General features: G+C 42.8%; 1 protein-coding gene across 1 annotated transcript; it reads right to left on the bottom strand.

Moving 5' to 3' along the window:
- Nucleotides 1–210: 210 nt before the first annotated feature.
- RHOG (ras homolog family member G) lies at nt 211–27,578 on the bottom strand. Its single transcript, XM_001363746.4, has 2 exons — nt 27,465–27,578; nt 211–1,741 (listed from the first exon to the last, which is right to left on the bottom strand). Exon 2 carries the CDS (start codon nt 1,657–1,659, stop codon nt 1,084–1,086), a length of 576 nt encoding a protein of 191 aa, XP_001363783.1. The 5' UTR covers nt 1,660–1,741; nt 27,465–27,578; the 3' UTR covers nt 211–1,083.
- Nucleotides 27,579–27,848: the final 270 nt, after the last annotated feature.

The following is a 27,848-nucleotide window of genomic DNA, read 5'->3' on the forward strand; positions in this document are numbered from 1 at the left end:
TGCCCTTCTGTTTAGAACTCTGTTAAGGAAATGGAAAATGGAAAAAATAGCTTTGTAGTCCCCAGGGAGTCCCATCCCATCAGCATCAACAAATAGCATCAACAAATGCTACCACACACCCCCAGTCTTGATTGTCCTTCTCTAACCCCTTCTCTCTTCGGTAGTCTCCTTCCCTTCCCCTCCCCCCACTACAAAGGGAGGAACTGGGCCTTGCACATAAGGAGATTTTATTAATGCACGCAGGTAGAAGGTTGAGGGGGCTAGTGGGATAGGACAAGTCCTCCCACCTCTTCCAGGCCCTCAGAGCATATGGGCAACGTCTGTTGGTGAGTTTGCAAATGGGGGATTGGGAGGCAGCTGGTTCTCCTTGCCCCTTCCTCAGGTGGGGCAGGTGCTGGCTGGCTCCCTCTCTTCTCAGGATCCTGTGCTCCTTTCCTGGCAAGAGGGGTGGGGTAAGTCCTGAGCATGGTAGCCAGGCTGGAGCAGGGATGGCCAGAGGGTTGGATGGGTCTCCAGAGGTGCCTTAAGCCTAGGGAAGTTTAGAAAGTCCCCTTAGGCTTGGCCCAAGGAAGCTCACTGAAAACTGATGGGATGGGGGGGGGGCGGGGGGAGTAGGAGAGCTGGAAAAGGTCCTTCCCATAAACAGACCTCCTGCCACAATAGGACTTCTTCAGCTCCACATGCCAAGGACCGAAGGACAGTGAACTGTAAGTTCCAGGAAAGCCAGGACTCTGATTTTTCATCTCTGATTTCCCAGCACCTGAATAAGTCCCTGTGCACATAGTAGGAGTTTGGTAAATGAATCTTCACTGAATTAAATGTAAAGATTGCCCAGGGAAGGGGCCAGGAATATCACTCCATCCCTATCGCCTCTCCTTGAATAGGGAGGGGAAGGGTGGGGCCATGGCTGGAGTAAGAAAGGGGAAACCAATCAGACCTGGAGGGAAGAAGGGGTCAAGGCACATCTGGCTGAGGTGGGAGAGGGGAAAAGGGGGCTCAGAAAGATGGACAAACAGATGACAAGCCCCAGGACATGGTCAGCAGGGGTGAGGAAGGGATCTTTCCCCTCCCAGGGTTGGGGAATCATAAGAGGAAACAGGAGCGACCCCGCTTGAGTGGTGTTGGATTGAGCACGGCGCGGACGGCCTCAGCAAACACTTCTTTGACGCCTTCCTGCTGCAGCGCAGAGCACTCGAGGTAGCGAACAGCATGGATCTGCTTGCTCAGGGCTACACCCTGCTGGGGCGTGATGGGTGCCTGGCCCTGCTCTTTCAGCCGCCTTAACGCATCTGGGTGGGCCCGCAGGTCCTTCTTGGTGCCCACGAGCAGGATGGGCACATCAGGGCAGTGGTGACATACTTCTGGGTACCACTTGTGCCGCACATTCTCATAGGAAGGTGGGCTGGCAATGGAGAAGCAGATGACAAAGACATTGGTCTGGGGGTAGGACAGGGTGCGTAGCCGGTCATACTCCTCCTGGCCTGCTGTGTCCCACAGGTTCAGATTGACTGTACGACCATCCACAGTGCTTTGGGCACTGTAGTTGTCGAACACCGTTGGGATATACTCCTTAGGGAAGGCATTGGTGGTATAGCAGATGAGAAGGCACGTCTTGCCCACTGCCCCGTCGCCTACCACCACACACTTGATGCTCTGCATCGTGGCGGCTGCGGCGGGTGCAGCTGTGGCCTTCCTTGCCTATTCCAGCCAGAGCCCCCACAGTGGCAGCCAATGCTTCAACCTGTATACAAGAGAAACAGAAAGAGAAACTTGCCATCAGAATGGGAGGGGTTTAGATAGGACCTGGAGCTAGAAGGAACCATGAAATTCACTTAGTCCTACCTCCTGACTTTACAGAAGGGCAAACTGAGTTAGAGAGGAAAGAACTTGAACTAGAATTCAAAGGTCCTCTGACTCCAAATCCAGTTTTCTTGCATCATGCTATTATCCTACACATGGCACCCCTCCACTAGATAACCCCAAAGTCCTAAGAGTCCTAATCACTTCCCCTTTCACCCTCTGAGGTGGGGGGGACAATTGATGCAGATGGCAACTAAAGATTTAGGACAGAAAGGACTCTTTGGATGCTATCCACTCTAATCTCCATCCTTCCCCTACATTTAAAAATGGGCAGATTGAGGTTCTCCAAAGCAGGGATTTTACTGAAGTGAGAAGGTCTGACATTTCAGTCCAGACTGATGGACTCTAAATCAAGTGCTTTTGCAATACTTCTTATTGTGAAGAACTCCCCTCCCTCTTACTGCCACCTTGCATTGAGTATCCCAGAATTCAAATCTCTGCCCCCTACCCTCACCCCTAGGGAAGATGGAGGGAAGGAGGGAGATGAGAAAGATTGTTAGGTAAGGAAGGATGAAATCTTGACTCTTTGCTTTATATCCTACTATATCCTCCAGGATGATTTTAATTTCATCCCAAACATCCAAGATAATTTGTAGAATTATGCAAGGTTATTTGGGTAAGCATACGAGATATCCATCCCCATATAATAATAATAGCTAACATTTATATAGCCTCTCTTTGTGCCAGGTACTGTGTTAAGCACTGAGGCATCAGATATTAAGTGACTTGCCCAGGGTCACACAGCTAGTAAGTATCCAAGGTCAGACTCAAGTTTTCCCAATTCCAGGCTCAATGCTCTATTCACTGTGCCACCTGATTCCCTATATCCTAGGATTCTCAGGCTCCCTACTCCCTCAGAGCTTTCCTATTTTTTCCTATCCATTTCCTATCATATCAACAATCAGAAGGACATCGAGGTTGTTAGAATCATAGCATCTCTGAGCTAAAAAGGACCTCTGAAGTAATCTGCTCTTGATCAGAAACTACAATATCAAGTGGTCATCTAGGCTCTCCTGGATAATAAAGGGAGACATGGTAGGTTCAATGTATTAATCTGGATCCTCTGTACAGTTTCTAATGTCTTAGGGTTCAAACACCCCACATGACTTCCATTATGAAAAATCATCAAAAGTAGACAAGTAGAAGATGGGGTCATCCTGGGTAGGATCAAAGATCATAGATTTAAAGATGGAAGGGCATGTTAAATGTGCCTTCTCATTTTACAAATAAGAAAACTGAGGCTAAGTGACCAGCCCAAAGTCACCTCAGTAGAAAGTTACAGATCTGAGTTTGAATCCAGGTCCTCTGATCGCACATACAACATTTTGTTTCTAATAAGATATCTTTGCATATACCCTGATACTCCATCCAGTCACAGCATCCTCAAAGACCTTGACTATTTTAGCTACCTTGACAGCTTTCAGAGGGAGAAAGAGACATGCTTAAGTACTTAGCTGCTGGGAATGGAGGGTGGAGTAACAGAAAGAAGCCTGTATTTGAAGTCAAGTTTTCAAATATCTATTTTCTAAATATCTAAAAAAAATCTAAAATACCTATTTTCAAATATCACCTTGGTTACTACCTATGTGACCTTGTAAAAGTCAATTCCTCAAATCCAAATTTCCTTTTTTGTAAACTACAGGGTTTGAATTTGATGATCTATAAGATTTCTTCTAGTTCTAAATCCTATGGAAACTCTTCTGCACAAGTGTACATATACAACCTGGACACAACTCCAGCAAAGTGGAAATAGAGACAGATATATACACAATAGGAGACATGAAGGCTTTGAGAGCATGGAATAGAACATGAATGAGCTTGCAAACCTGGGGTTACTATATATGTACATAAGCATGCATAAACAACAACTTTCTCTTTTTTCCTCTCTCATGTACATTCCTCTTGAGTGCCCAACTCCCTGGCTTCCCATTATAGCAGAAGAGTGGTCATTCATCCACTGAACAAGCAATTATTATGTTAGGAACTTCCCGCCTCCCTCCCAGGGAATTATCATAGGAAACAAAGAAATTCAGAAGGAAGTAACTAAAAAGGAGGTCAGAATTAGACAGGTGCAAGCTCTGGCACTAGAACCTCTAAACTCCCAGGGCTAAGGTGCCAACAATTAACAGGAGTATGTTCAGGTTCCAATATATGCTGAAGAAATAACAGTCCTCAGTTCAGAACTAGAGTATCTCCATTTGAGGAGGATCACATCATTTCAAGAAGGAGAAGGAAGCTCAGGGAACAGTCTGTCTAACCCATAATTAAGCAGGAATCTCCTCTAAAATAGCTCCAGCTCCAACACGTAGGCATCCAATTTCCATTTGAATATCTCCAGTGATGGGAGAGAAGTCCCAAGTCAGTCCATTTCACTCTTTGACAGTTCTAAACAGGAAGATTTTCCTTGTATTGAGCCTAGATCTGCCTTTCTATACCTCTCCTCCTTTGCCAACCAAAAATCAAATCCTTCCTATGGGATGTTCTCTAGTCTTTTCAATAATCTGGGCACCCTTCCTGGATACATTTCAGCTTGTCCATGATCCTCCTATGATATGGTAACTAGAACAGAACAATCTTCCACGTGCAATTTGACCAAGGAACATAGGATAGGATTATCATTGCCTGTGATGTAGATGCTATTACTCAATTTAGCCTAAGACTGGTAGTTCAGGTCTACCTAAGTTCTAGACACTCCTCACCTTTCAGCCTAGAATGACCTTAGATCTTCCCATGTTTCAAGTTGCTTGTGTGTATCTCTTTCCTCCCCTCATCTGGACCCAACTACCTTGACTCCAGCCCAGTCTTCCTCTCTCTCGCCTTGGATGGCACAATGCACTCAGCAAGGAATTCCCCCATATTCACAATGCATTCCTGAAGACTCCAGGTCAGTTATTTATACTTCCTCAACCCTGGGGACCACCCTCCACCAGCCACTTCCTTGAACCACCACTGGCCTACTCCATACTTCCCATCTCCCAACCCCCACCATGTACTAATCAAATAACACAGGTTGGGCTCAAGCTCAGGAAGGACATATTCAACACCTAAAACTCAGCACTCCAATCCATAATCCACAGCTAAGAAGTCCCACCTCCTGTTTCAACATATCATATCTTGTTGTATCCCTCAAGGGCATAATCTAAAGCCGGAAACTTAAATCTTGAAAAAAGTCCCTCATCAGTCCTTTTAAGACCAACTCAGATGCTAGGTATCTCCTCCAGGAAGCCTTCTTTGATCCCACACATTACCGCTGACCTTGATTTCACATTGCTCTCTGTAGCTCTTTAATGTACTTGTTAGTCTTATCCTCCTACTGACAGGTGCAGGAGGGCAAGAATCAAGTCTTGGGCTGTGCACATAGAAGGCACTAAGTAAATGTGGAAGAAATGAAGGTCTTGCAGATTCTTGGGCTTCCCAATAGTAATGTTATGACTGGATAACCACCAAAGAGTCTTCACGGAAAACCAGGGAAAAATGAGGTCATGTAAGCAAGAATACATTCAGAACCATTGACATATATTTAAACCTGAATGCTCCTGACATACTGAGAACTGCCTCTTAGGGTCCCAGCATCCCCAAAGAGTCCTTTTTCCCTACCATGACAATTATAATTAGAGGGCAGTTTCTTTAAAGTGTATTGGATATGTAAGGGGCAGTTAGGTGGCTCCATTCATAGAGTTGGGCCTGGATATAATAAGAGGTCCTGAGTTCAAATTTGACTTCAGACGTTCCCTAGCTATGTGACCCTGGGCAAGTTACTTAACCCCAATTGTCTAGCCCTTACTAACCTTCTGCCTTGGAATTGATACTTGGTATTGATTCTAAGGCAGATGTAAGGGTTTAAAAAAAGTGAACTGGATATGTGGTCAGAAGACCTGGGTTCAAATCTTGACTCTGCTACTTATTATTAACTGACCTTTGTCAAATTTTTGACATGTCTTTGAGCTAAGGTTTTCCCCTCTTTAAAATGAAGAAGTTGGGCTAAATAACTTCTTTTTTTAAACTTATTTTCTTTTTTAAAACCCTTACTATATTCCATCTCAGAATCAATATTAGGTATTGGTTCTAAGGCAGAAGAGTGGTAAGGACTAGGCAATGGGGGCCAAGTGACTTGCTCAGGATCACAAAGCTAGGAAGTGTCTGAAGCCAGATTTGAATCTAGGACCTCTTGTTTCTGGGCCTGACTCTCAATCCACTGAGCTACCCAGCTGCTCCCTAAATAACTTCTAAAGTTCCTTTTAATGCTAAATTTTGTGGCATGGAGCGATTCCTGAAACACACACCCTAGAGACCTTGAAATTGTGGCCAAGAAGCAAACTCTGATAATAATACCTCCTTTCATATATCAGGTGCCTATAACTTTACTGAGTGCTTTGAAATCCTTATCATCCAATATGGAGTTACCTAGAGGCAGCTAGGTGACATAGTGGAGTATTGAGGCTGCAGTCAGGAAGAGTTGCATTCATATCCAGTCTCAGATGCTTACTGACTATGTAATCCTGGGCAAGTCACTTAACATCTGTCTGCCTCAGTTTCCTTAACTGTAAAATGGAGATAATAATTTCACCTACTTCTTAGGCCTATTGTGACGATCATATGTATTAACATATATAAAGTGCTTACTTAGAACAGTGCCTGGCATATAATGATATAATAAATGCTTGTTTCTTTCCTTCTTAAACATGACAAATAGTAGTATTTGCCAAACTGAATCACCTCATATCCTCCAAATAGTCTCTTATTCAGTCATCCCCTCATCTCTATTCCTATGGCCCTTATTCAAAGGCTTTAACCCAAACCGCCTAGATAGCAGCTTCCTGTTGAGGCAACAGTCTCTCGCCTCCAAGGAAGGTAGCAAAGTACATATAGAATGAATGGGAGGTTTAGGAGCAGCAGAAGTGGGCTTGAATCATGCTTGTATGACCTTGGGCAAGCCACTTAAATCTCTGTGGGCCTTAGGGGAGCTGAACTAGATGAGTTCTGAGGTCCCTATCCACTCTAAATCTATAATCCTATGACCCTACACATGGTGACATAGTCTCTTTCCCCATCCACCTTTTCTACAGTAACCACAGCCCAGATATGACCATGTCCAGATTTGACCATGTCCTGCTCAGAAAAATTTGTTGTAGCTCTCCACTGCCTTCAAGAAGGTCCAGACACCTAAATTTGGTATTCAAGGTTCCCCCCTTGGTTGGCCCCTATTCAAATGAAACCCATCCTGCAAGTCCTGACTCCTTGAGGAAGCTTTCTCAGACTAAAACAAGCCAACCTTTTAGGACTACCACAGACCCTAGAGTTGGAGAAATATTAGTTCAGGTCCTCCTCGTTTCTTCCCAGGACTATTGCTATAGCCTTCTATTCTCCCTACCTCCAGGCTCCCCCATCCTGCACAAAGCTGCCAATTTGGTATCCCTAAAGCTCAGATCTCATCACCACCCTGATCAAAGAATTCCAGGAGCTCTTGCTTGTATCTTGGATGAAAATTTGCTTTCAAAGCCCTTCATAGTCTGGCTCTAGCCCATTTGCTAGACCTATTGTATGTGACTTTCCTCCATGGACTTCCTGGCCCATCTAAACTATCTCTGCTTGCTATTCCTCAAATGCCATCTCCTGGTTCATAGTCTTTACAGAAGCTTGTCCTCCATGTCCTCACCTCTGCCTGAAAAAACCCCTAGATTCTTTAGGAGCTCAACTTAAATGCCATCTCCTGCAGAAAGTCTTTCCTGTTGCCCCCAGCTGCTACTGTCTTGCCCTCTTCCACCTAAAGTTACTTTGTATGTTTTGGACTTTATTTTCTATGCTGTTTTCCCCAATAGAAAGCAACCTTAAGGGTGGAAACAATTTCATTTTCCTCTTTGCCTGACAAAGTTCTTTTATTGACTCCAAATTTCCTTTCTATGACAGCAGAGGCCCTTCTTTTCAATAACATTTGCCAGCAATATTATAGGGCAGTGAAACATCACTGCTTCTAAAGAGCAAAACATGAACTGTATGAGAACACAACAGCTCAAGGAACAGGGAGGCAGAGGAGAGGGGACAGGGTGAGAGCAGGCAGAAACATGGAACCAATGAGGGACTCCAAGAAAGGTTGGAAGAAAAAGAGTTCATCAAAGAATGGTACTCTAAGACATGATGGACTGCTTGCATGGCAAAGGATGACAGGTGAGTAGCCAGAGTGCTCCCTCCCCTGGCACCATCTGGATGTCAGGAAGAAGCAAGGAAAGCCTCTGGAGCCTCAAGTGGATCCCCTCTGAGGAACTTTTGGGAGGACGTGGAAAAGAATGGCCCAGAATAGGCAAACGTGGACAGGTTAAAATTTGTATTATTTGAGGGAACTCCTGAATAAATGAGTCCTCATAAACATTTGATTACATCTCTGGTGTAGGGCACAATGCCTAGCACCTGAAGCTTAATAAATGCTTAGTGAACTTAAGGACAAATTAATTTATTGCAGTAAATGTTATACAAGTGGAAAGATCCCTAGATTTTTTTTTGTTTGGTTTGGTTTTAAACCCTTACTTTCTGTCTTAGTACCAATTCTAGGACAGGAGAACAAGGAAGAGCTAATCCAACAGGAGTGACTCGCCCAGGGTCACATAGCTAGGAAACATGTGAAGCCAGATTTGAACATAGGTCCTCCCAACTCCAGGCCTGACTCTCTATCCACTGTGCCACCTGGATGCCCCCATCCCTGGATTTCTAATTAGGATTTGAACCTCACCTCTGCAATTGTGCAGCCTTGTATCAGTCACCTAGCTTTTCCATGTTTTTTAGTTTTGTCATCTGTAAAGTGGAGATCATTGCATCCACAGCTATCTTGCAAAGGAAAGAACTTTGTAAACAAGAGAACACAAGAACCATTACTTATTGTTGCTATATTCTCTTATTTTCTGATTTCATGTGTGTCTCATTTGATTGTGTAACCTGGAAACTCTCAGAGGGCAGTTATTTCGCTTTTGGTTCCCCCATGGCAAGGATGGATGAATACAGTCTAGGGCATACAGATGAGCTCAGGACATATATGGGGACTCATGGGTTCTGTTCCACCCCATACTCTGCTCTATCTGCTCTAGGCCTCACTGCACTAAGGACCTCCTTTCAAATCCTGCCTCACACATTTATTAGCTATGCAACAATGAGCAAGTCATACCTCTATCTCAGTTTCCCCATTTATAAAATAATAATAGAACCTACCTTACAGGGTTGGTAAGAGAATCTACTGTCTCTTGAACCTGGTGGAAACACCTGTGGGAAAGTTGTGGAGACTAAGGATTCAACCAAAGTATGTGTGTGTGTGTGTGTGTGTGTGTGTGTGTGTGTGTTGGTCAAGGTGGGAAATCAGTATCAGGGACCCAGAGTTGAGTCCTAAACATCTTGATCTATTCCATTTCATTCCATTCCCTTTTTTTTTTTAGCCAGTTTCCCTTCTGTGACAAAGGCTAGTTTGATAAAGTAGCTAGGTATCATCATCCTCATTCCCATCACCACCACAACATTCACATAACACTTCAAAGTTTAAGAGATTTATACTTGAGATTTACAATATCTTATTTGATCCTCACAACAATCCTTGGAGGAAAGTGCTGATACCTCCATTTTAAAGATGAAGAAACTGAGGTAGACATAGGTCAAAGGTCTTCCCCAAAGTCACAGAGCTAATATCTGAGGCTAGATTTCAACTAGGATCTACCTGACTCACGATAGCTAGGTGGCACAGTGTTGGGACTGAAGTAAGGACTCATCTTCCTGAGTTCAAACTTGGCCATGGACATTAGCTGTGTGTCCCTGGGCAAGTCACTTAACCCAATTTGCCTCAGATCCTTATCTATTAAATGGCAAACCATTCCAGTATTTTTGCCAAGAAAACCCCAAATGGGCTCACAAACATGAAACGAACTCAGACACAACTGAATAACGACAGTAACAGCATCTTGATTCCAGGTTCAGTTCTCTAACTGAACCACCCACCTAGCTGCCAATATATGGTGACATCTAAGACTTAACAGATTCCAGTACTGGGTTAGAAATAAAAAAGACTTTACTTTAAATCCTACCTCACACCTTTACCACTTATATAACAATGAACAAGTCATTTGACCTTCATCTCAGTTTCCCCATCTATAAAATGGGTATAATAATAGCATGTTCCTTGCAGGGTTGATAGGAGAATTGAATGAGATATGTAAAAGGGCTATGTAAAACTAAATATAAATATTAGGTATTGTTAGGAAGCCACTATCTTGTTTTTCCATGAAACCATTTTCATGAAAATTTGCATGATTCCTGTGTCTTAGGGAAGCTGCAGTCCACTATAAAGAAGCTTTCTTTATATCGGGTTAAAGTCTACATCCCTGTCACTCCCATGGCCTGCTTCTAATTTTGCCCTCTGGAAACTACACACCACTTCTCCCCAGTTAGATGGTAAGTTTCCTGAACATGGTACCTTGGATTTTCTTGTTATTCCCCATATTATCAACAGGCACTAGTCTAAATATGGTCATCATTTGCTATAGCCATGCCATATTTTGAAGCTCCTTGTTGGGATCACAGGATTTGGGACTGTTGGGTCCCAGTGTTCTTAACAAAGATAGGAATTTAAAAATACAGTACCATAAAGGACTGGGCAAATTTTTGCACTAATTGATGCTCCAGGTCCTTCTACTGTCCTGTGGTTAGATTATAGGGAGCTCATGAACTTGGTTGGGGAAAAAAAAAATTACATCTTTTTTTTCCCCCCACTAACTTCTACCTGAAATTTAGTATTTCATTCGATTATTTTAAAAAACAAAACAACCTAATTCTGAGAAGGGACTTCCAAAGGGTCCATGACACAAAAAAGGTTAGGAACCCACCATGATGATTAGGATAGCTGACATTTATGTAGGGTTTTAAGGTTTGTAAAGTAATATATATATATATATAAACCACCCTGGGAGGTAGATGCTATTATTAACCCCATTTTAAGATGAGGTTTACTGACTTGCCTGTGGTCACACAGCTAGTCTGATGCAGGATTTGAATTTAATTCTTCCTGACTTCAAATACACCATTCTACCCACTGTACCACTTAGCTAGATCTAGTGTAATCTAGTCTTTCTTCTATGAATATGGAAACTAAGGCAAAGAGAAGTCAAGCAGTCAAAGTCACAAAAGCAGAAAAGCAGGCCAGGATTCAAATTTAGATTTTTTAAATTCTAAAACCACTTTCATTTTGCCACAATGGCAGTCATATATTAATTATCTGTGTATATGTCCTCTTTTTTACTAGCCTGAAATCAACCTATGAATAAGCATTAATTAGACATAGCTTACATTCTATCTGGGAAGAGAAAGATTAGGGCTTGGACCTGTGACCTCAATGGTATAAGAAATTTCTGGATGAAGAGACTCTTTCTACCAATTCAGAATGGCACCATTATCTGAAGTTTGTAGTCTTACATCTTTAAGATCGTTGACAAAGACAGTTGACAAAAGCATGGAGAGCCTAAGTAATACAAAATAAATATAAGGTAAAATTTGCAGGGGAAGTATATAGCAAGGGAAGAGGAATAAGGAAGGCAGATGGGAAGGAAATAAGCATTATAGTAGATGCTTAATAAATGATTACTTCCTTCTTTCCTTACGTGCCAGGCACTGCTAATCATTATCTCATTTGATCCTCACAACTCTGGGAGGTAGATGCTATTACTAATCCCATTTTACAGATGAGGAGACAGAACTTAAGTAACTTAGGGGCAGCTGAATAGCACAGTGCACCAGAACTGGAGTGGGAGGACCTGGGTTCAAATGTGGCCTTAGATACTTCCTAGCTCTGTGACCCGTTTGCCTAGCCTTTGCCCTTCTGTCTTAAGAACTGTTACTAAGGCAAAAAATAAGAGTTTAAAACAAAAAAGAACTTAAGCAATTTGTCCAGGGTCATAGTGTCTGAGATTGGATATGAACCCAGGTCTTCTTGACTCAAAGCCCGGCTTTCTACACATTGTGCCATCTGGTTGCCTCTAGGCAGGAAGGCTTAATGTAGATGCTGCTTGTCAGAGTTTGAAAGGAAGAGAGGGGTTGGGGTGTAAGAGGAGGAGACTAGGTGAGAGTACATTCCAGACAAGGGGGACATAAAGTATAAGGCTAGACAGAAGATGGACTGTCATGTGTGAGGAACAGAAAAAACAAGCAAGTCCGGCTGGATCGCTGAATGCAGAAAGGGGAGTAATCCATGTCTTATTTAAATTTGGCATGTCTACCCTGGTTTCTTATACACATTGGTATAACATGGGAAACAATTGCTGAATTGCACTGATAGAGGCTTCCCAAGATGTGCCAGATTCCTTCTGTTGAATGTTCTCAATCCTGAGGAGCACCCAAGGCACAGCCCCTACAGTCACTGAAGCTTCCAAGTACCTGAATAGGTGCAGAGACAGCAGGCTAGAAAGAGGCAGAGGAGTAAGCCCAGAACAAATTTAGGATCAGGGTTCAAGGACCCAACTTCATCCTCCTACCTTTGGGTGAAGGTCCAGGTCCAGGTACATGGGGAAGATTTCCAGAACACTCTGCATGGCAGCTGCCCCAGGGATTTTCAATAGCCCCATTACCTCAAAATATGACAGAGTGGTAAAAGCTATCCCACTGAATGTGAGTCAGGAGACCTGGACTGAGGTGTCAGTCCTGACCTTTACAGGCTGTGCCCTGAGCAAATCACTTCACTGCTGATTCAGCTGTAAAATGCTGACAACACTACCCAGCTCACAGAGTTATCATAAAGCTCTATTATCTTATGATTTGTAATCTCTGAAATGTTGTAGAAATATGAATTCTTAGTCCATGGCTAGCTTGATCCTTCCTTCCCTCCTTTCAGAACAAATCTAACCCTTGTATATTTTTAAGAGAAGGAGATTTCCTCAGAGTTTGAAAAGGATTGACTCAGTGGAAAGAGAGCCAGGCCTAGAGATGGGAGGTTCTGGGTTCAAATGTGGACCTTAGACACTTCCTAGTTGTGTGACCCTGGGCAAGTCACTTAACTCCCATTACTTAGTGTTTTTCTGTCTTGGAACCAATACTTTTTCTATTGAGCTTAAAATGGAAGGTAAGCATTTAAAAAAGAAAAGAAAAAGGCTGGCCCAAAGAAGACTAATAGTTGTGCCAGAACTTGAATCTCAATAACCTGCCACTAGCTCCAAAGATCTTTCTCCTTCATGATGCTGCCTCTTCTTGACTTCAATCAACACACCTCACCTCCTGGGTCACTCTCCTCTCCAGGCCTCTTTCTGTACAATAAGGAGATTGCACTAGTTTGGGCTTCTTAATCCTTTAATGTGTCACTGACTTCTTTGGCAGCAGTTAAGTGAAGTCTATGCATCCTTACTCAGAATCATGAAAAGGGAAATCTATTTCTTAGATGCTTTGTCTTTATGCCTTTATTTTGCTAGGGGAGCTGACTTTAGGATCCAGGAGGTCTAATGACCAAGACAAGATATAGAAGGTAGAACTGGTCATCATAACAGTTTATAAAATGCCTGATATATATAATCTCATTCAACTGGACCCTTCCCACAACTCTGTCAACTAGATGGTATCTGACCTCAGTTCCTGTGAACTGAAGGAATTGGACAAATCTAGGTGATCTGTAAGATCTTTTCTAGCTCCAAGTTCGGTGATCCAGTGATTGACTTATTCAGTGTTGATGAACCTTTTAGAGATTGAGTGCTCAAACTTCATCTTCAAGCTGGCTGTGAACCCCTGAAATTACTCCAGACAGTAGAGGAAGTGCTCCCATTGGGCTGCTGGGCAGAGGGGGTGAGGCATGTGAACATTGTCCTCAGGTGCTGTGGAGAGGGGGAATGGAGTAGCCCCCTCCTGCACACCGGGGTAGGAATGCCATGTCTTCAACAACACGGACTTATATGAACTGATGCAAAGTGAGGAGAGCAGAACCAGAAGAGAACACTGTTTACAGTAATAGAAATATCTTATGATGATTGACCATGAAAGATTAAACTATTATCAGCAAAAACAAGGTTCCAAAATAACTCCAAGCTTCTCATGATAAAAAAAATGCTATCCACAGCCAAAGAAAGAACTGTTGGAGTCTGACTGCAGATCAAATCATGCTATCTTTCACTTTATTTCCTTTATGAGTTTTTTTCATTGCATGTGTATTGCATGTCTTGTCACGGCATGGGGAAGATGAAAATATGTATTGCATGAAAATATTGCTAAAACCTATATCAGATTATTTACTGTCTGGATGGGTGGGGAGTCTAAATTGCAAAATGCCAGAAAATAATAGTCAAAAATTGTTTTTACGTGTAATTGAAAAAAAAATTAAGTTAAAAAAAACCACACACACACACACACACACACACACACACACACACACACACACACACCAAACCAACCAAAAATCCCAACCTAGCTTTGTAGCCATGTAGATCTTATTCCTGGAGGTATCTTTGAAGACATCAAAAATTTTCCCCGTTTCAAGTTCCCTTAGATTTCAAACCTGCTCTTCCTTCTCTTTTGAGTCTTTCCTCCCTATCCTGATCATAGATTTGGAATTGTAAAAGACCTTAGAGATCCAATTTATTCATGTCACATGAGAAAATTAGCACATATGTACACATACACTCTTACAAAAAGATTTTAAATGGTAAATAGGAGACAAAGGATTTAAATCCAGGCCTTTTAACTATAAATCTAGCAAATTTTCTGTAGCATCTTAAGTCTGTGACAGGGACATCTAGGTGGCTCAGTGGATAGTCAGGCTTGGAGATGGGAGGTCCTGGGTTCAAATATGACCTCAGATACTTCCTAGCTGGGTGACCCTGGGTAAGTCATTAACTCCCACTGCCTAGCCCTTACCACTCTTCTGCCTTGGAACCAATACACAATATTGATTCTATGACAGAATGTACCTTTTTTTGTTTGTTTGTTTTTTAAAGAGTCTGTAACAGTGTTTGGTGCAAATATGAATGGGCCAATACCTCCTTCAAATCCAGACTCTTGGTCCTTTACCACTCTCAGTCCTCATGAAGATCTTAAGAGTATGACAGAAGTTAGATGTTGGCTCTTTCCTGTCCTGTCCTATGACTGTTCCTTGTGCATGCATAAGCCTTGAATCCCCAGCCAGGCTGGAATTTCCTTGATACTGGGGTCTCTTCCTCCTCCCAGTACAGGAAATCTCAGTAAATACAGATGGTTTGTTGGATGAGTTTCTGATGCCTATCCCCTTCTCTTAATGGGCACCAGCATTTCCGGTGTCTACATCCTTAGGAAAGAAACGTTTGCACACAAGGCTGACCCCTCCCCTTGATCTAGTGAAAAAGCCAGAACTAAACTTCCAGCAGGTGTTCGTGAGGCCTGGAGATTGAGGCATCCAAGGCCATTTAGTCATGTTCATACTTGACCAAGAATCCTCTTTATAACATCCCCAACAGAAAGCTATCCCAGCTTTCACTTTGAGTGAAGGAACCTTAAGTGAAAGGGAATGTATTGCATCCTAAGCCATCCAGGCTCCTTTTTTTTTTTTTAAACCCTTACTTTCCACCTTGGGATCAACCCTGTGTATTGGTTCCAAGGCAGAAGAGTGGTAAGGGCTAGGCAATGGGGATTAAGTGACTTACTCAGGGTCACATAGCTGGGAAGTGTCGGAGGCCAGATTTGAACCTAAGACCTCCCATCTCTGGGCCTGACTCTCAATCCACAGAGCCACCTAGCTATCCCCCCAGGTTACTTTTCAATAGCTTCTGTTGTCAGAAAATTAACTTCCTAGAGACTAGTCCAACCCCTCATTTAAAAAAACAAACTTACCTTCAGTCTTGGAATTGATCAATTCCAAGGCAGAAGAATTGTAAAGGTTAGGCAGCTGGAGTTAAGTGACTTGTCTAATACAGCTAGAAAGTGTCTGAGGCCCTATTTGAACTCAACTTTAGGCCTACCTCAAAATCTAATGAGCCATCTAACTGCCCTATCCCCTTTTTAAAAATCACCCCCTCATTTTTAAAAGGAGAAAACAGAGGGGGAAGGGACTGGCCCAAGGTCATATATTTTTTAAATCCCCATATTTTTCCCTTCCCCTTCCTATCTCTGCCCCCCAAGTAGTAATTTAAAGATAGTAGAGCCTGGGGGATAGCTTATGGGGTCTAGAAGATGGTACTAGAGTACTTCTACCCCATGTTAGTCTACAACTTCTAGCCAGGGGCAAAATCTTTCTGGAATCCATTCCATGCCTCCTTCCCCATCTCTGACTTTTCAAATACTCTAATTTCCTTCAACATAATGCTATCCTATACCATGAAGTCTTCCCTGATCCCCACTATTCCCTTTCTACTAAGTTGAAACCATTCTCTCCCATCTCAAATTTCTATTAGTATTTTGTTTGGATCATCCCTTTGCTCTTCTTAGACTTTTCTTCACATCATTCTTATTTATGAATATATCTAACCTATCCAAGGTCCTTGAGAGCAAGTTCTATGTTGACACTCATCCTTGTGTCCCAAGCATGGAACACAGGCCTTTCACATAATTGGTGCTAAGTGTTTACTGAATTTTTGAATTAAGGGGAGAGGAGGAACCAAAGAAAGGACTGATGATGGGGGCTTGACCGTTAGAACAGGGGAAGTGTCCTAACAGGCAGTGGCAGGCAGGGCAGTGGGGAGGGGAAGCAAGAAACCCAGTAGGGAGGAAGGGTTCAAAGAAGAGAGGAAGAGGGAAGGGTGACAGTCTGGGGAAATCCCAAGGGGTGAAAGCACTATCCTGATTTCCCCAGCTTCTCCTCTTAATATGTCCCAATCAATGAGACTATACATTGTACTCCTAAATCAGACTCCAATTCATGATTTTTTTAAGTTGGAAGCACATATCAAGTCCAACCTAATGCTTTCCCCAATATGCCACACTAGTTATTGTGTGGAAGGGACGTCAGAGATCAAGTTCAACCCCTTTTACATATGAAGAAACAGAGACCTAGGTGTTCATATCTGACTCATTTCTTTCCCTTCCATACAAATATTGATACCTACTGTGTGCATATAAGGAAAGAAATTATGATTTTTTGAATCTCAATGAAGAAATTCCTCTACTAATGCGTTTCTCTGAAACGTCAGTTCTTCTTAAGAGAATTGCATAGAGAACCAGGAGAATCTTATACACAGAGGCGGATATATTGTGACATACTGGCAGTAATGCAAGAATCCAGGACAATTCTGAGGGACTTATGAGAAAGAACTGTGGGAGTAGAAACACCAAAGAAAATCAACTGCTTGATCACATGGGTTGATGGGGATATGGTTGGGGATGTAGACTCTTAAACAATTACCCTAGGGCAAATATCAATAATATGGAAATAGGTCTTGATCAATGACACATGTAAAACCCAGTGGAATTGCTCATTGGCTATGGGAGGGGTGGGAGAAGGGCAGGGAAAGAACATGAATCAAGTAACTATAAAAAAATATTCTAAATCAATTAATTAAATAAAAAATTTCAAATAAAAAAAAAAGAGAGAGAGAATTACATAGGGTGCTGAGTAGTTAAATAATTTATTCAGGGTCACATGGTTTTTGCCTGAAATGGCACCTGACCTTGTCTTCCTGGCTTCAGTCAGTTCTCTACTACTAAGCCACAAAGCCTCTCATGAGGGATAAACAAAGGCAAATAAGACCCATTCTTTCCCAAATCCTGTCTGATGTCTACTCCTTCTATCTCTGCATCCATCCTCTTCTCTCCACACCCAAATCTTCACTCAGTCCAGGTCATGGCTCTTCCCACATTGTTCCACACAGCAGCATCCTCCTTATTCCAGTCTCTCTGTCCCTCCTATACACAGTGCCTTCTAACCTAACTCCAAGCTTGACCATGCCCTCCTTAAAAACCTGCTGAAGATCCTCATGACTGACTGGAAAAAGAAAATTCTAGACATAGAATTAGATTTTAGATATAGTATAAAGAAGAAATCTCAGATCAGAGATTTGACTTTGACTAAAGCACCATTCTTTTCTTGACTTTAAGAGAATGGTCTGGGATGGGGACATGAGGTTCACCCTAAATAGCGTCAGAAAGCTACATTTGTAATGAGACTCTTTGGATGGGGATGGTAGGGAGAGAGGATTGAGGAGATCAAGAAGAGGACTGGGTTAAGGGCAGAGAAGACTATGGGAAAAGTAGGAACGAGTCTACAGCTGGCTAAATCATGAGATTTGTCCTAGGACTGGACATCCCTCTATTCTTTCTCTGTAGGATAAAGGCAAGTCCAATGACCAGACCAGAAAGCTACCTCTATGGTTTTAGAACCCAGTTTCCAGTAGGGGGTATAGTCTCAGTGCTGACCAATCACTGAAGGATCTTGTCATGCCTCTCCTTCTTTCCCCTTCAAACCTTGATGGAGTAGGCAGACTTAGGCTATAGTTAGGAAAGAAATGGAATTGTTGTAGCTCAAGTTGACTGGCAGCCCTCTCCTCCCCCAGACCATTGGGGATCTGGGGGAAGGGAAGGAAAGGGACTAATGAACCCTAGAGTTCAGGCCTAAGGCCCAGGGGGATTGACTTTGGAGCCTGGAAGACGGGCCACCAAAAGTTGAGGTGAGGCTTAGTTACAGCTTAGTTACAGTGTGGAAGGGGCTGGGTGGGGAAATGGAGAAGACTTGAGAGAATCCCATAGTCTATCACCCCAGGGTGGGATTTAGTCTGCCAAAGGATTCAGAGTCATTGAATGTTACAGCAGAAGACCTTACTTAGAACAGAAGAAAAGCTGGAAGGGACATCTAAGATTTTCTAGTCCAATCTTCTATTCATTTTATAGCAGAGGAAACCAAGGTCTTTGCCCGACATTAAGTAGTGAATGAGGCAGTCAGTGGCAGAGGCTGCATTAGAACCTGAGCATCTTCATTTCAGGGCCAGTGATCTTTCCACTGGGCTTGACTCTACAGTCCTAATGAGAATTTCAGATCTAGCAGTCAAACAACACAGAATGGCCGGAAGACCAGTGTCTCTCTCCTACTCCCCCCCCCCCAACCTCCTAAGGCCACCCACAGTCCTTCAACAGGAAGGACCAACCCCCACCCCCCTCCCATTTCCAAATCAACTCAACCATGGCCCCAGGCCCCACCTCCAAGGAGGCTAGAGGGGGGTTTCCAAAGGGGAAAGTATGTGTCAGGGAGGAAACTCCACTTCTCTTCTCACTGCCCCAGTCTCAGGCTCATCTCCTACACATATATACACCCACCTCACATTTCTAGGGGACAGTCTGGGGGCATATATCCCGCACTAGTCCTAGGGAATGTGAGCTCCAGGGTGAGCTCTACTTGTTATCTCTCTCTAATAATAATAGCAAATTTTGCTAGGCACTGAGTGAAGTTCTTTATAAATGTTATCTCATTTGATCTTCAGGACAACCCTGGTACTATTATGATTCCCATTTTATAGTTGAGGAACTAAGGCAAACAATGTTTAATAACAAGGTCACATAGCTAGCAAGTATTAAGGCTGGTTTTGAACTCAGGTCTTCTTTATTCTAAGTCCAAAGTTCTACCCACTGTACCACCTGAACTCAAGGTCTCTGCACACAGTAGATTATTAATAAATAACTACTGAATCAAATTTAGTAGCAGCTCATTTGAATTTCACCACAGCCACACAAGGAAGATAGATATTATTGTATTATTATTTTCACTCTATGGCTGAGGAAATCAAGGCTCACAGAGTAGAAATGGTTTTGTCCAATGCCACACAGTAAATAGCAGAGAAAATACGCAGGGAACCTCTCTTCCATAAAAGGGCAGGCCGGCCAGGAAAGATGCCTTCATGCAGGTCAAGAGCTTGGTGGGGAGGAGTTGGGCAAACTGTTCCTCTAAGGCTCTCTGAGTCTTCCTTCCACCCCATGGGCAGTGCTGGGTAGTGGAAAGAGACCTACATTTAGAATGTGAGAAAACCTGGGGTTATTTAACATTAGCCAGGTGGCCCTGGGACAGTCATCAACCTCTCTGAACCTCAGTTTTCTCACCTGTAAAATGAGAATAACACCTGCATGACCTGTCAAATAAGATACTGTATATAAAGTGCTTTACAAACCTTCAAGTGTTAGGTGAATATAAACTAGTAATATTATTAACATATTTTTTACTTCCCAATGTTCTTGAGGGTAAAGTAGCTTAAATACTTTATATGCTATTGATAAATGAGCTATTATTGTTATTAAATACACCCTAAATGGCTCAGAGACTAACCTGTTATACCTCTACCCTATTACCCTATTAATGCCCACCGTTCCCCACTAGGGAGCAAAGGGTGAAAGGCAAGACAGAAAGGGGAATTTCTTGTATTGAGGGAAAGATACAGGCAGGAGGGAGAGAGCTGTCACCCAGGGAACAGAGTTGGATTACAGTCATTTCTAAGGGGAGATAGAGCTATGCATTAATAGAGAGACGGGGGAGTCTGGAGCTGCCAGGTTAATCTGGATAGACTTCCTGGAGGAAGAGAGCCTCCAACAATTGTTCAGTAACAGTGTGAAGCAGTTTCTTTGAGATCAAGTTTCCATGATTTTTCCCCCTCATTTATCAAAGGATATAAATCAAAGAGGGAAGAGACTCATCTGAGGTCATACAGTATGCTAGTGAAAAGAGACAAGTGTCCTGAGCCCCAGACCAAGGCTTTTCCCACAAAGTAGAGGAAGTCTTGTGAGCTACAGTTCTGGTATTTCCTGGAACTCAAGGTTCAACCTTGTGAACTGATGCCTTAGTTTATCCTTTCATTGATCAATGAATCAGAGAATCAACAGGATTAAAAGCAGATAACTGATATAGTAGAAAGAATCTATGGGAATCAGTCCTAGGTTAGAGAATAAGCTCAGGACAAAGTCACATCACATTTGCAGGGCTTCAGGGTCCATCTCTCAATTAGATAGCTCCTTTCCAGGTCAAACAATCTGATTTTATAAATCTGTCAATCTCTAAACTCTACTCCTCAGAGGGCATTAACCTACAAGTCAAATAAATGGTGGGCTGATTTCATATAACCCCTTCTCTCTCCATTCCACCTTCCCATAAAGGAAGAACCAACCAGACTCAGTCCCATACTCCTAAAGGCAGCCTCTCTTCTTCCCTTCATCCTTCAGATCTACACACTGGGTTCATGAATTCCTCATACAACCAGCCACAACTCCTCCCAAAGCCTAAGGACAGTTACGTGTTGCAGTGGATATAAGGTTGGGTCTGGAGTCAGGAAGACCTGACTTCCTGTTTAGCCATAGATACTTATTGTGTGACTCTGGTCAAGTCATTTACACTGCTTGCCTTGGTTTCCTCACCTGTAAAATGGTGACAACAATAGCATCTACTTTATAGCGCTGTTGAAAATCAAATGAGATATTTGTAAAATAGTACAGCGCCTGGTGCATTGTAGGTGCTTAATAAATACTTGTTTCCTTCCTTCCTAAGGGTGAGACTAGAAAGAATCACAGAAAGTAACTCCCTTTTTCTGAGGCTCATTCCTGCAACTTCTGGAACAAGAGCCTGCTTGAATCTGTAGTCTCAGGGTTGAGGACAGTATCTTTGAATGCATAGCAGAAAGAGCATTTACAGGTATCCCTTCCACACTGTAGGGTGGGGTTAGGGGTACAGCACACCCATGGCCTGGAAAATCCACATAAAATGTTTTGGCCCTCCCTGCATACCAGAAAAGACATCTGAAAATTTTCTTTGTCTTTTGTGGGGTATTTAAGAGACCTTATTATAAAATCAGCATTAAGTACTTATTTGGTCATGGAGGCCAAAAAAAGTAAAAGTAAAAATACTGTATGAAAAAGAAATTTTAAAATATTAAATAAGTATTAAAAAATTTAGAGTAAAACAGATTTGAGAATAATACTTAATGTATTTGCATTTGAGTTATTAAACTTTTAAAGATATCTCTATATTTCTAGGGTCATCTGCTAGCTTTCATGTTCTTTTAGAAACTAACTTTTTATTTAATTAAAAAAAGAAATTACATATATTTATGGCATTAAAAGATAAAATATGTTGATATAAAATATTCTAGGTGTATTTTATGCATTTCTGATTTTCTACATTTTTTTCTGTATTATCTGCTGGCCTTTGCTTGTTATCTGTAAAACTCCTCCCAAAAAATTCCCATTTAATTTCTTATATTGACCTTCAATGGAGAAAGTAAAAATGTAGAAGGGATACTTGTACTTTGGAATCAGAGGGCTTGGATTCAAATCTTGTTATCCAATTCTTACCCAGGGCTTCATTTTCCTCCTCTGCTAAAGGAGAGATTATCTTCTAAGGTCCCATCCAGGTTCTGATCCTTTGGCCTACCAATGAATTTCTAATGACCAGCATTTCTCTGTGGTTGTCAACAACTCCAAGTGCCCTTTCCTATACCTTTTTTCCCTCTTTCTCTTCATAATCCAGAATGAAAAATTGAATTTTTCTAAGATAAATTTACAGGGGACAAGGAACTATATAAATTTAGGTCTGATAAATCTGAAAAAGACAATTAACTTTGCCAATAAAAAGGAATCTACAATTTCAAAAGTGGCAGCTCAACCTTTTGACCTAATCCTTAACTTTAAATCCTTAAAGTTCCTCAGGACTAATCTGGTCCTTGATTTTCTCAATCTAGGCTGAGAGAATCTTTTCATAGGGTTTGGGCCCCATCGTGGCCCTACAAGAGAATGACACATCATTACTGCTCTTAGGGATCATAAAATTTAAGAACTGAAAAGACCTTAGAGATTATCTAGTCTAGGACTTCTTAATTTTTTGAATGGATCATCCCCTTTGGCAGTTTACTGAAGTCTATAGACCCTTTTCCAGAATCACATTTTTAAATGCACAAAAAAAACCAACCCAAAAAACATGAGATTACAAAGGAAACCAGTTATATTGAATAGTTATCAAAATATTTTTAAACCAAGTTCATGGATCCCAGGTTAAGAATTCCAAATCTTCATTTTACTGAGGTAATAGGTCTGAAGGGAAATGAGTGGCCTAGGTCTCACAGGCAGTGAACAGCAAAGCTAGGATTCAAACCTAGGACTTCTGACATCAAATCCAGTCATCTTTATGATTCCTAATTCTGCCTCTCAGCAGGAGAGAAGAAGGCTATGTGAATTGTCTGCTGACAGGCCTGGGGTGGGATGCAAGGGAAGGCTGAATTGGAACCAGGTCAGCCTACAGTTAGACCTCAGGCACAACTTTCTGAAATTGGAGTGGGCTCTGTAAGAGGGCACTTCCTTTCCTGAAGGAAAGGTTATGCCTTTAAAAAGAGGAAGGACTCTTGTTAGTTGAGGAAGGAGATGGAGGATAGTCCTTAAAGGAGACAGCAGCAACATGACCTTTTTAAAACTTCAGCTACAAAGTCATGAGTTCCTTTACTCTGTGTATAGACTTAAGCTCTTAGACTACACAAGAAGTCCACAAGAGGCAAGGCCAACTGGCCAGTGGGGGAAATGAGAGGTAGAGAACCAAAGACTCCCTGCCTCAAGGAATGATGAGAGTTTAAGGTAGCTTTGACTAGCAAGACAGACAAATGTAGTAGAAAACTGAGGCAGCAGGTCCTGATTAATGTGAATAACAAATCCTATGATGTTGTGGAATTATTTGAATTTGCACTATACATTTCCTTTGGGCTGGAACCATAATATACAATTATAATTTTGAACAGTGCAAATTTGAATACATGCAGCTACTTCCCAGGATTCCTTATTTGTACTAACTAGGCCCTGGCTGCACTAGAGTCAGGATACCAGTAGATTGCTACCTACCCATGTTACCTTAGGCAAATGACTACACCTCTCTTTGGTTTCAGTTTTTTCCTAAGTAAAATGAAGGAAGTTGGAACCATGATCTCTAAGGACCCTTGGGGATATAAATCTTAAGATAAGTGGCTATGGGTTGCTTTTTCTCTCCATTCACCACCCTGACCGCAGGCAACCTTAAAATGCCAGTGAGACTGAGTTCAGACAGGGGAAGACACCCTATCCCAGAACTCTGACCCCTTTATTATCATAAAAACTTTTTTTCAGAGAAGAAACTTGGAAGTCTTTAAAGGGAAGGGAATGCCAGGGATCACAAACAGTGAAACGAACAATCTGGCTTGGAGACCAGAGATCTAGCTGAGTCCACTCATCTCTGCCACTTAATCACAGACAAGCAACTCCACCTTTCTGTGACTCAGTTTCTTTCTCTATAAAATGGAGATAACAGTATTTGTAAGCACATCCTACCTAACCAAGTTGTCAGAGGAAAGCATTTGTATATCTTAGATACATTTAGAAATAAGAGCTGTTGTTATTTTCACTCCTCTCCTTATTTTCTCCAGGCTGAAACCCTGAAGCAGGGTGAGGATGAGCTGGTTCTTATTCTCCTAAATGTCTATGGAGGAAAATCCTCTATATACTATTCTATCACACCTACAGTTTCCACATGCCTACTCTCAATCTTATATACTTATTTTAAAAAATCTATTTGTTTGTTATATTAAAACACACATTTAACTTTCTCCCTCCCATTAGAGAAGGCTCCATTTGCCATGTATATACAAAACTATGACTTACTTATTTCTATTTATCAGTTCTTATTAAAAAAAAAAGTCCCTTCATTAATAGCTGTAAACCCTGATGTGAGGCAACTCTTTCTTAACCAGTTCTGTTTAGGGGCAAAAAAAAACAAACAAACTTGACACAGGGGTAGAACCTCAGGCCCACATGTGGCAGTACCCATCTCACTTTTAAAGTGGTTTTTTTTATTCTGTTTTGTTTTTTGGGGACAGTTGAATAGCTCAGTGGATTGAGAACCAGGCCTAGAGGATGGGAGGTCCTGGGTTCAATCTGACTTTAGATATTTCCTAGCTATGTGACCCTGGGCAAGTCACATAACCCCCACTGCCTAGCCCTTACTACTCTACTGCCATGGAACCAATACTTAATATTGATTCTAAGACAGAAGGTAAGGGTTTAAAAAGAAGTGTTTTTCACACTATTAATGCTTAATAAATGTTTTTTTCATCCATCCATCCATTCATTCTAAGTGAAGATCTCATAACTCCTTTGACTAGAGCCCTGGTAATGTAGGAGTTGGTCATGTCTGTATATGTCCTGGAGTACATACTCTTTCCAACTTTCCACTCCCCATGTGATCCATTGTGTTTGCCATGGAGAATGTATTCCACATCTTTGGCTTAGGAGAAACCATCCCCCCATCATATAGTTTTGTACTCCCTAAATTTTTATGTTTCTTAAAATTCCAGGGTCATCTCTTCACTTTCTAGGCAAGCTCAACTACAAAACCAAGGATCCAACTATCATCCTGATGAGTCCCACATTGTTTACTTCATGTGAAAAAGTTAAGGGGGTCTTAGTAGGCTTACAAGCTCAATACGGTCAACAGTGTGAAAAGGCAGCCAAAAATAACTCCAACTTGAATTTAGCTATGTTAAGGGAATTCTAGTGTCTAGTTAGTCCCACTGAACTCTGCATTTTAGTCAGAGAACACTAAATGGTATTATATTCAATTCCTGGCACCACATTTTAGAAATGCCACTGATAAATCAAATTCCAGAAGAGGGTAAACCAGTATGACTAAAGTACCCAGCACCCAGAAGAACAGTATAGGATGAAGGAACTAAGTATGTTTAACTTGGAGAAGGCCTAGGGAGATGGAGTGGGTGAAGAGGCTTTTGAAGGATGGTCAACAAGTCTGAGATTTGTTCTGTTTGTGACCAGAGGGCATAATGAGATTAATTGAGTGGGGTGGGGGGAGAAGAGGGAGAGCTCAAAGGGGAGCCCAGGTAGATCTTGGCTAATTTTAAGTATTATACCTAAAGAGTAGATTTGTCCAAAAGTGAAAATAAGCTGATTTGAGAAGTAATGAGTCCCATATTTCCACTGCTTGTGGGGACATCCTGGATATCCGTTCCCCCCCCCCATCTTAAGCTCCACCTAAACTCCTTGTTTCTCCACCCCTTCCCCCACTTCTGCAAGCATGATCTTCCTCTAAACTTCCTTATTTTTGTCATCCTCCCAGTCAGCCAAGCTCAGAAACTTCAGAACATCAGTGACTCCTCCCTCTTCCTCAACCCTCATATCCAGTCAAATCTGCTTCACCAAGGTCTCTCCCATATGTACCTTCCTCTCTGTCCCCACAGCCCTCAGTGAGCCCAAGCCTCATTTCCTCCCACCAAGGGGATTACAGCAGTCTCCTCAATGGCTTCCCCATCACCAGGCTCTTCCCTTATGTCCCTCCTCCACTTAGGGCCCCAGTCACTACACAGACCATATCTGTCTCTCTGTTCATATCTCTCTCCTGTTCAGGAACCTGTTATGGTTCCCCATGACTCACAAGAGAAAGGCTAGATACCTGAGCTTGGCATTTGGGTGCTTTCAAGGCCTAACCCCCAGCAACCAATCTCCTCTATTTCCCTTAAAAGATTTCTTTCTTCTAGACAAACCGAACTATTCCCAGTTCTCTGAAGATACAGCTCATGATCAAAAGACATGTATGTAAAGCAAAGAGTGATGTAAATGTTAGCTACTATTATCAGCTATTATGTTCTCTCCACTTAGAATAACCTCCCCTCCCCCTGGCATGTTTACCCAATTTTGATCCTTATATCAAAGTTTAACACAAATGCCACCTCCTTCAAGAAGTCCTCTTGGGTTTCTCTGGAAGAAATTGTTACTTTTCTTCTCCGAACTACCACACCTTGAATTTCTCCCATTGCACATGCATACTTAGCCTTGATATAAGTTATGGGTGCCTGTCCCCTATCCCCAGAGACCCCTTCTAATTTCATAGAGATTTCCCCCAAACAAAAATCACCCAGACCCAGCGTCCCTACCTTAGCTTCAATATCTTTTAAATTTCAGTCCTTTTGACCTCATAGAAACCCTGTCTCAGTCAAAACACTGCCCTTCACACAGAAGCTTCCCAACCAATCTACACACATTTATGGCTCCTCCCAACCCCAGAGACCCAACCTCCAGAGCAGAGACCTCTCCCTCAACGCAGAAATCCCTCCTAAACTCTAAGAGTTCTTTCCTTAGGAAAACCTCACTCCAACAACTTTGTTCAAACTAGAATCCACATCCAGCCCTTTCCCCGAAGCCCAGAGACCCACCAGGAATCAGACTTCCCTTTCCAATTCCTGAGATCGAGATACTTTCTTTCAGCCTTACTAACACAACATCGAGAAATCTCAAATTCTGAGTGGCCCTCTTTTATACCAGGCACCTTACCCACTCCAAAGACTTTCTCCTAATTTCAAAGCCCCTTCTCAAACACAGCTAGATCCCTTTCCCCAGCGCGGAAAGCTCTCAACCTCAGAGAACTCCTCCCTTCCCTGGAGATCTCTCCTTGTCAGAGATCCCTTAAGTTTCAATCCCTTCCGCACAGTCTGCCTAGTTCCACCCACTCGGGCCGGGCAGGCAGGACAGAGCAAGGGGCAACGCGAGCCCAGCCGCGGCCTCTGCCCCTGCCCCTGCCCCAGTCCCAGCCGCCGCCCAATTTCCAGTCGTCTGGGACCCAAGGAAAGTTTGCGGGCTGGGACCGCACGGCCTCTGCCCATTCTTGCCCAGCCTGGACGTCGAGGGGGTGGTTGGGGGCACAGGCTCACCTGGTCCTCTCCCTCCCTCCCTCCCTGCCCGCGGTGGGAGCTCTGGGGGCGCTGGGGGCGGCGGCAGCTGCAGCGGCTCCGGGACTCGAGAAGGAAGTGAGAGAGCGAGTCCGGAGGAAGTGCGGGGGGCGGGGGGCGGGGGGCGGGGGCCCGGGCCCGGGCCCGGGCCGGGGGCGGGGCGAAACGAGGAAATGCCCAGGCTCCGCCCCCACTCCCGCCTTCTCGGCTCTTCCTGCCTTCTTGCCTCTACTCTAAGAGCGCCCCCTCCCACTTCCACCCCTTAGCGTGTACGCCTTCTTCAGCCTTCCAAACTCCAACTCCACTTCTTCCCCCGCCTGCCTTTTTCTCTAGCTTCCCTTTGCACTCTGCTCTTTCTCTGTCCTC

This window comes from Monodelphis domestica, chromosome 4 (assembly GCF_027887165.1).
Source record: "Monodelphis domestica isolate mMonDom1 chromosome 4, mMonDom1.pri, whole genome shotgun sequence".
In the NCBI taxonomy this organism is placed as follows: domain Eukaryota; kingdom Metazoa; phylum Chordata; class Mammalia; order Didelphimorphia; family Didelphidae; genus Monodelphis; species Monodelphis domestica.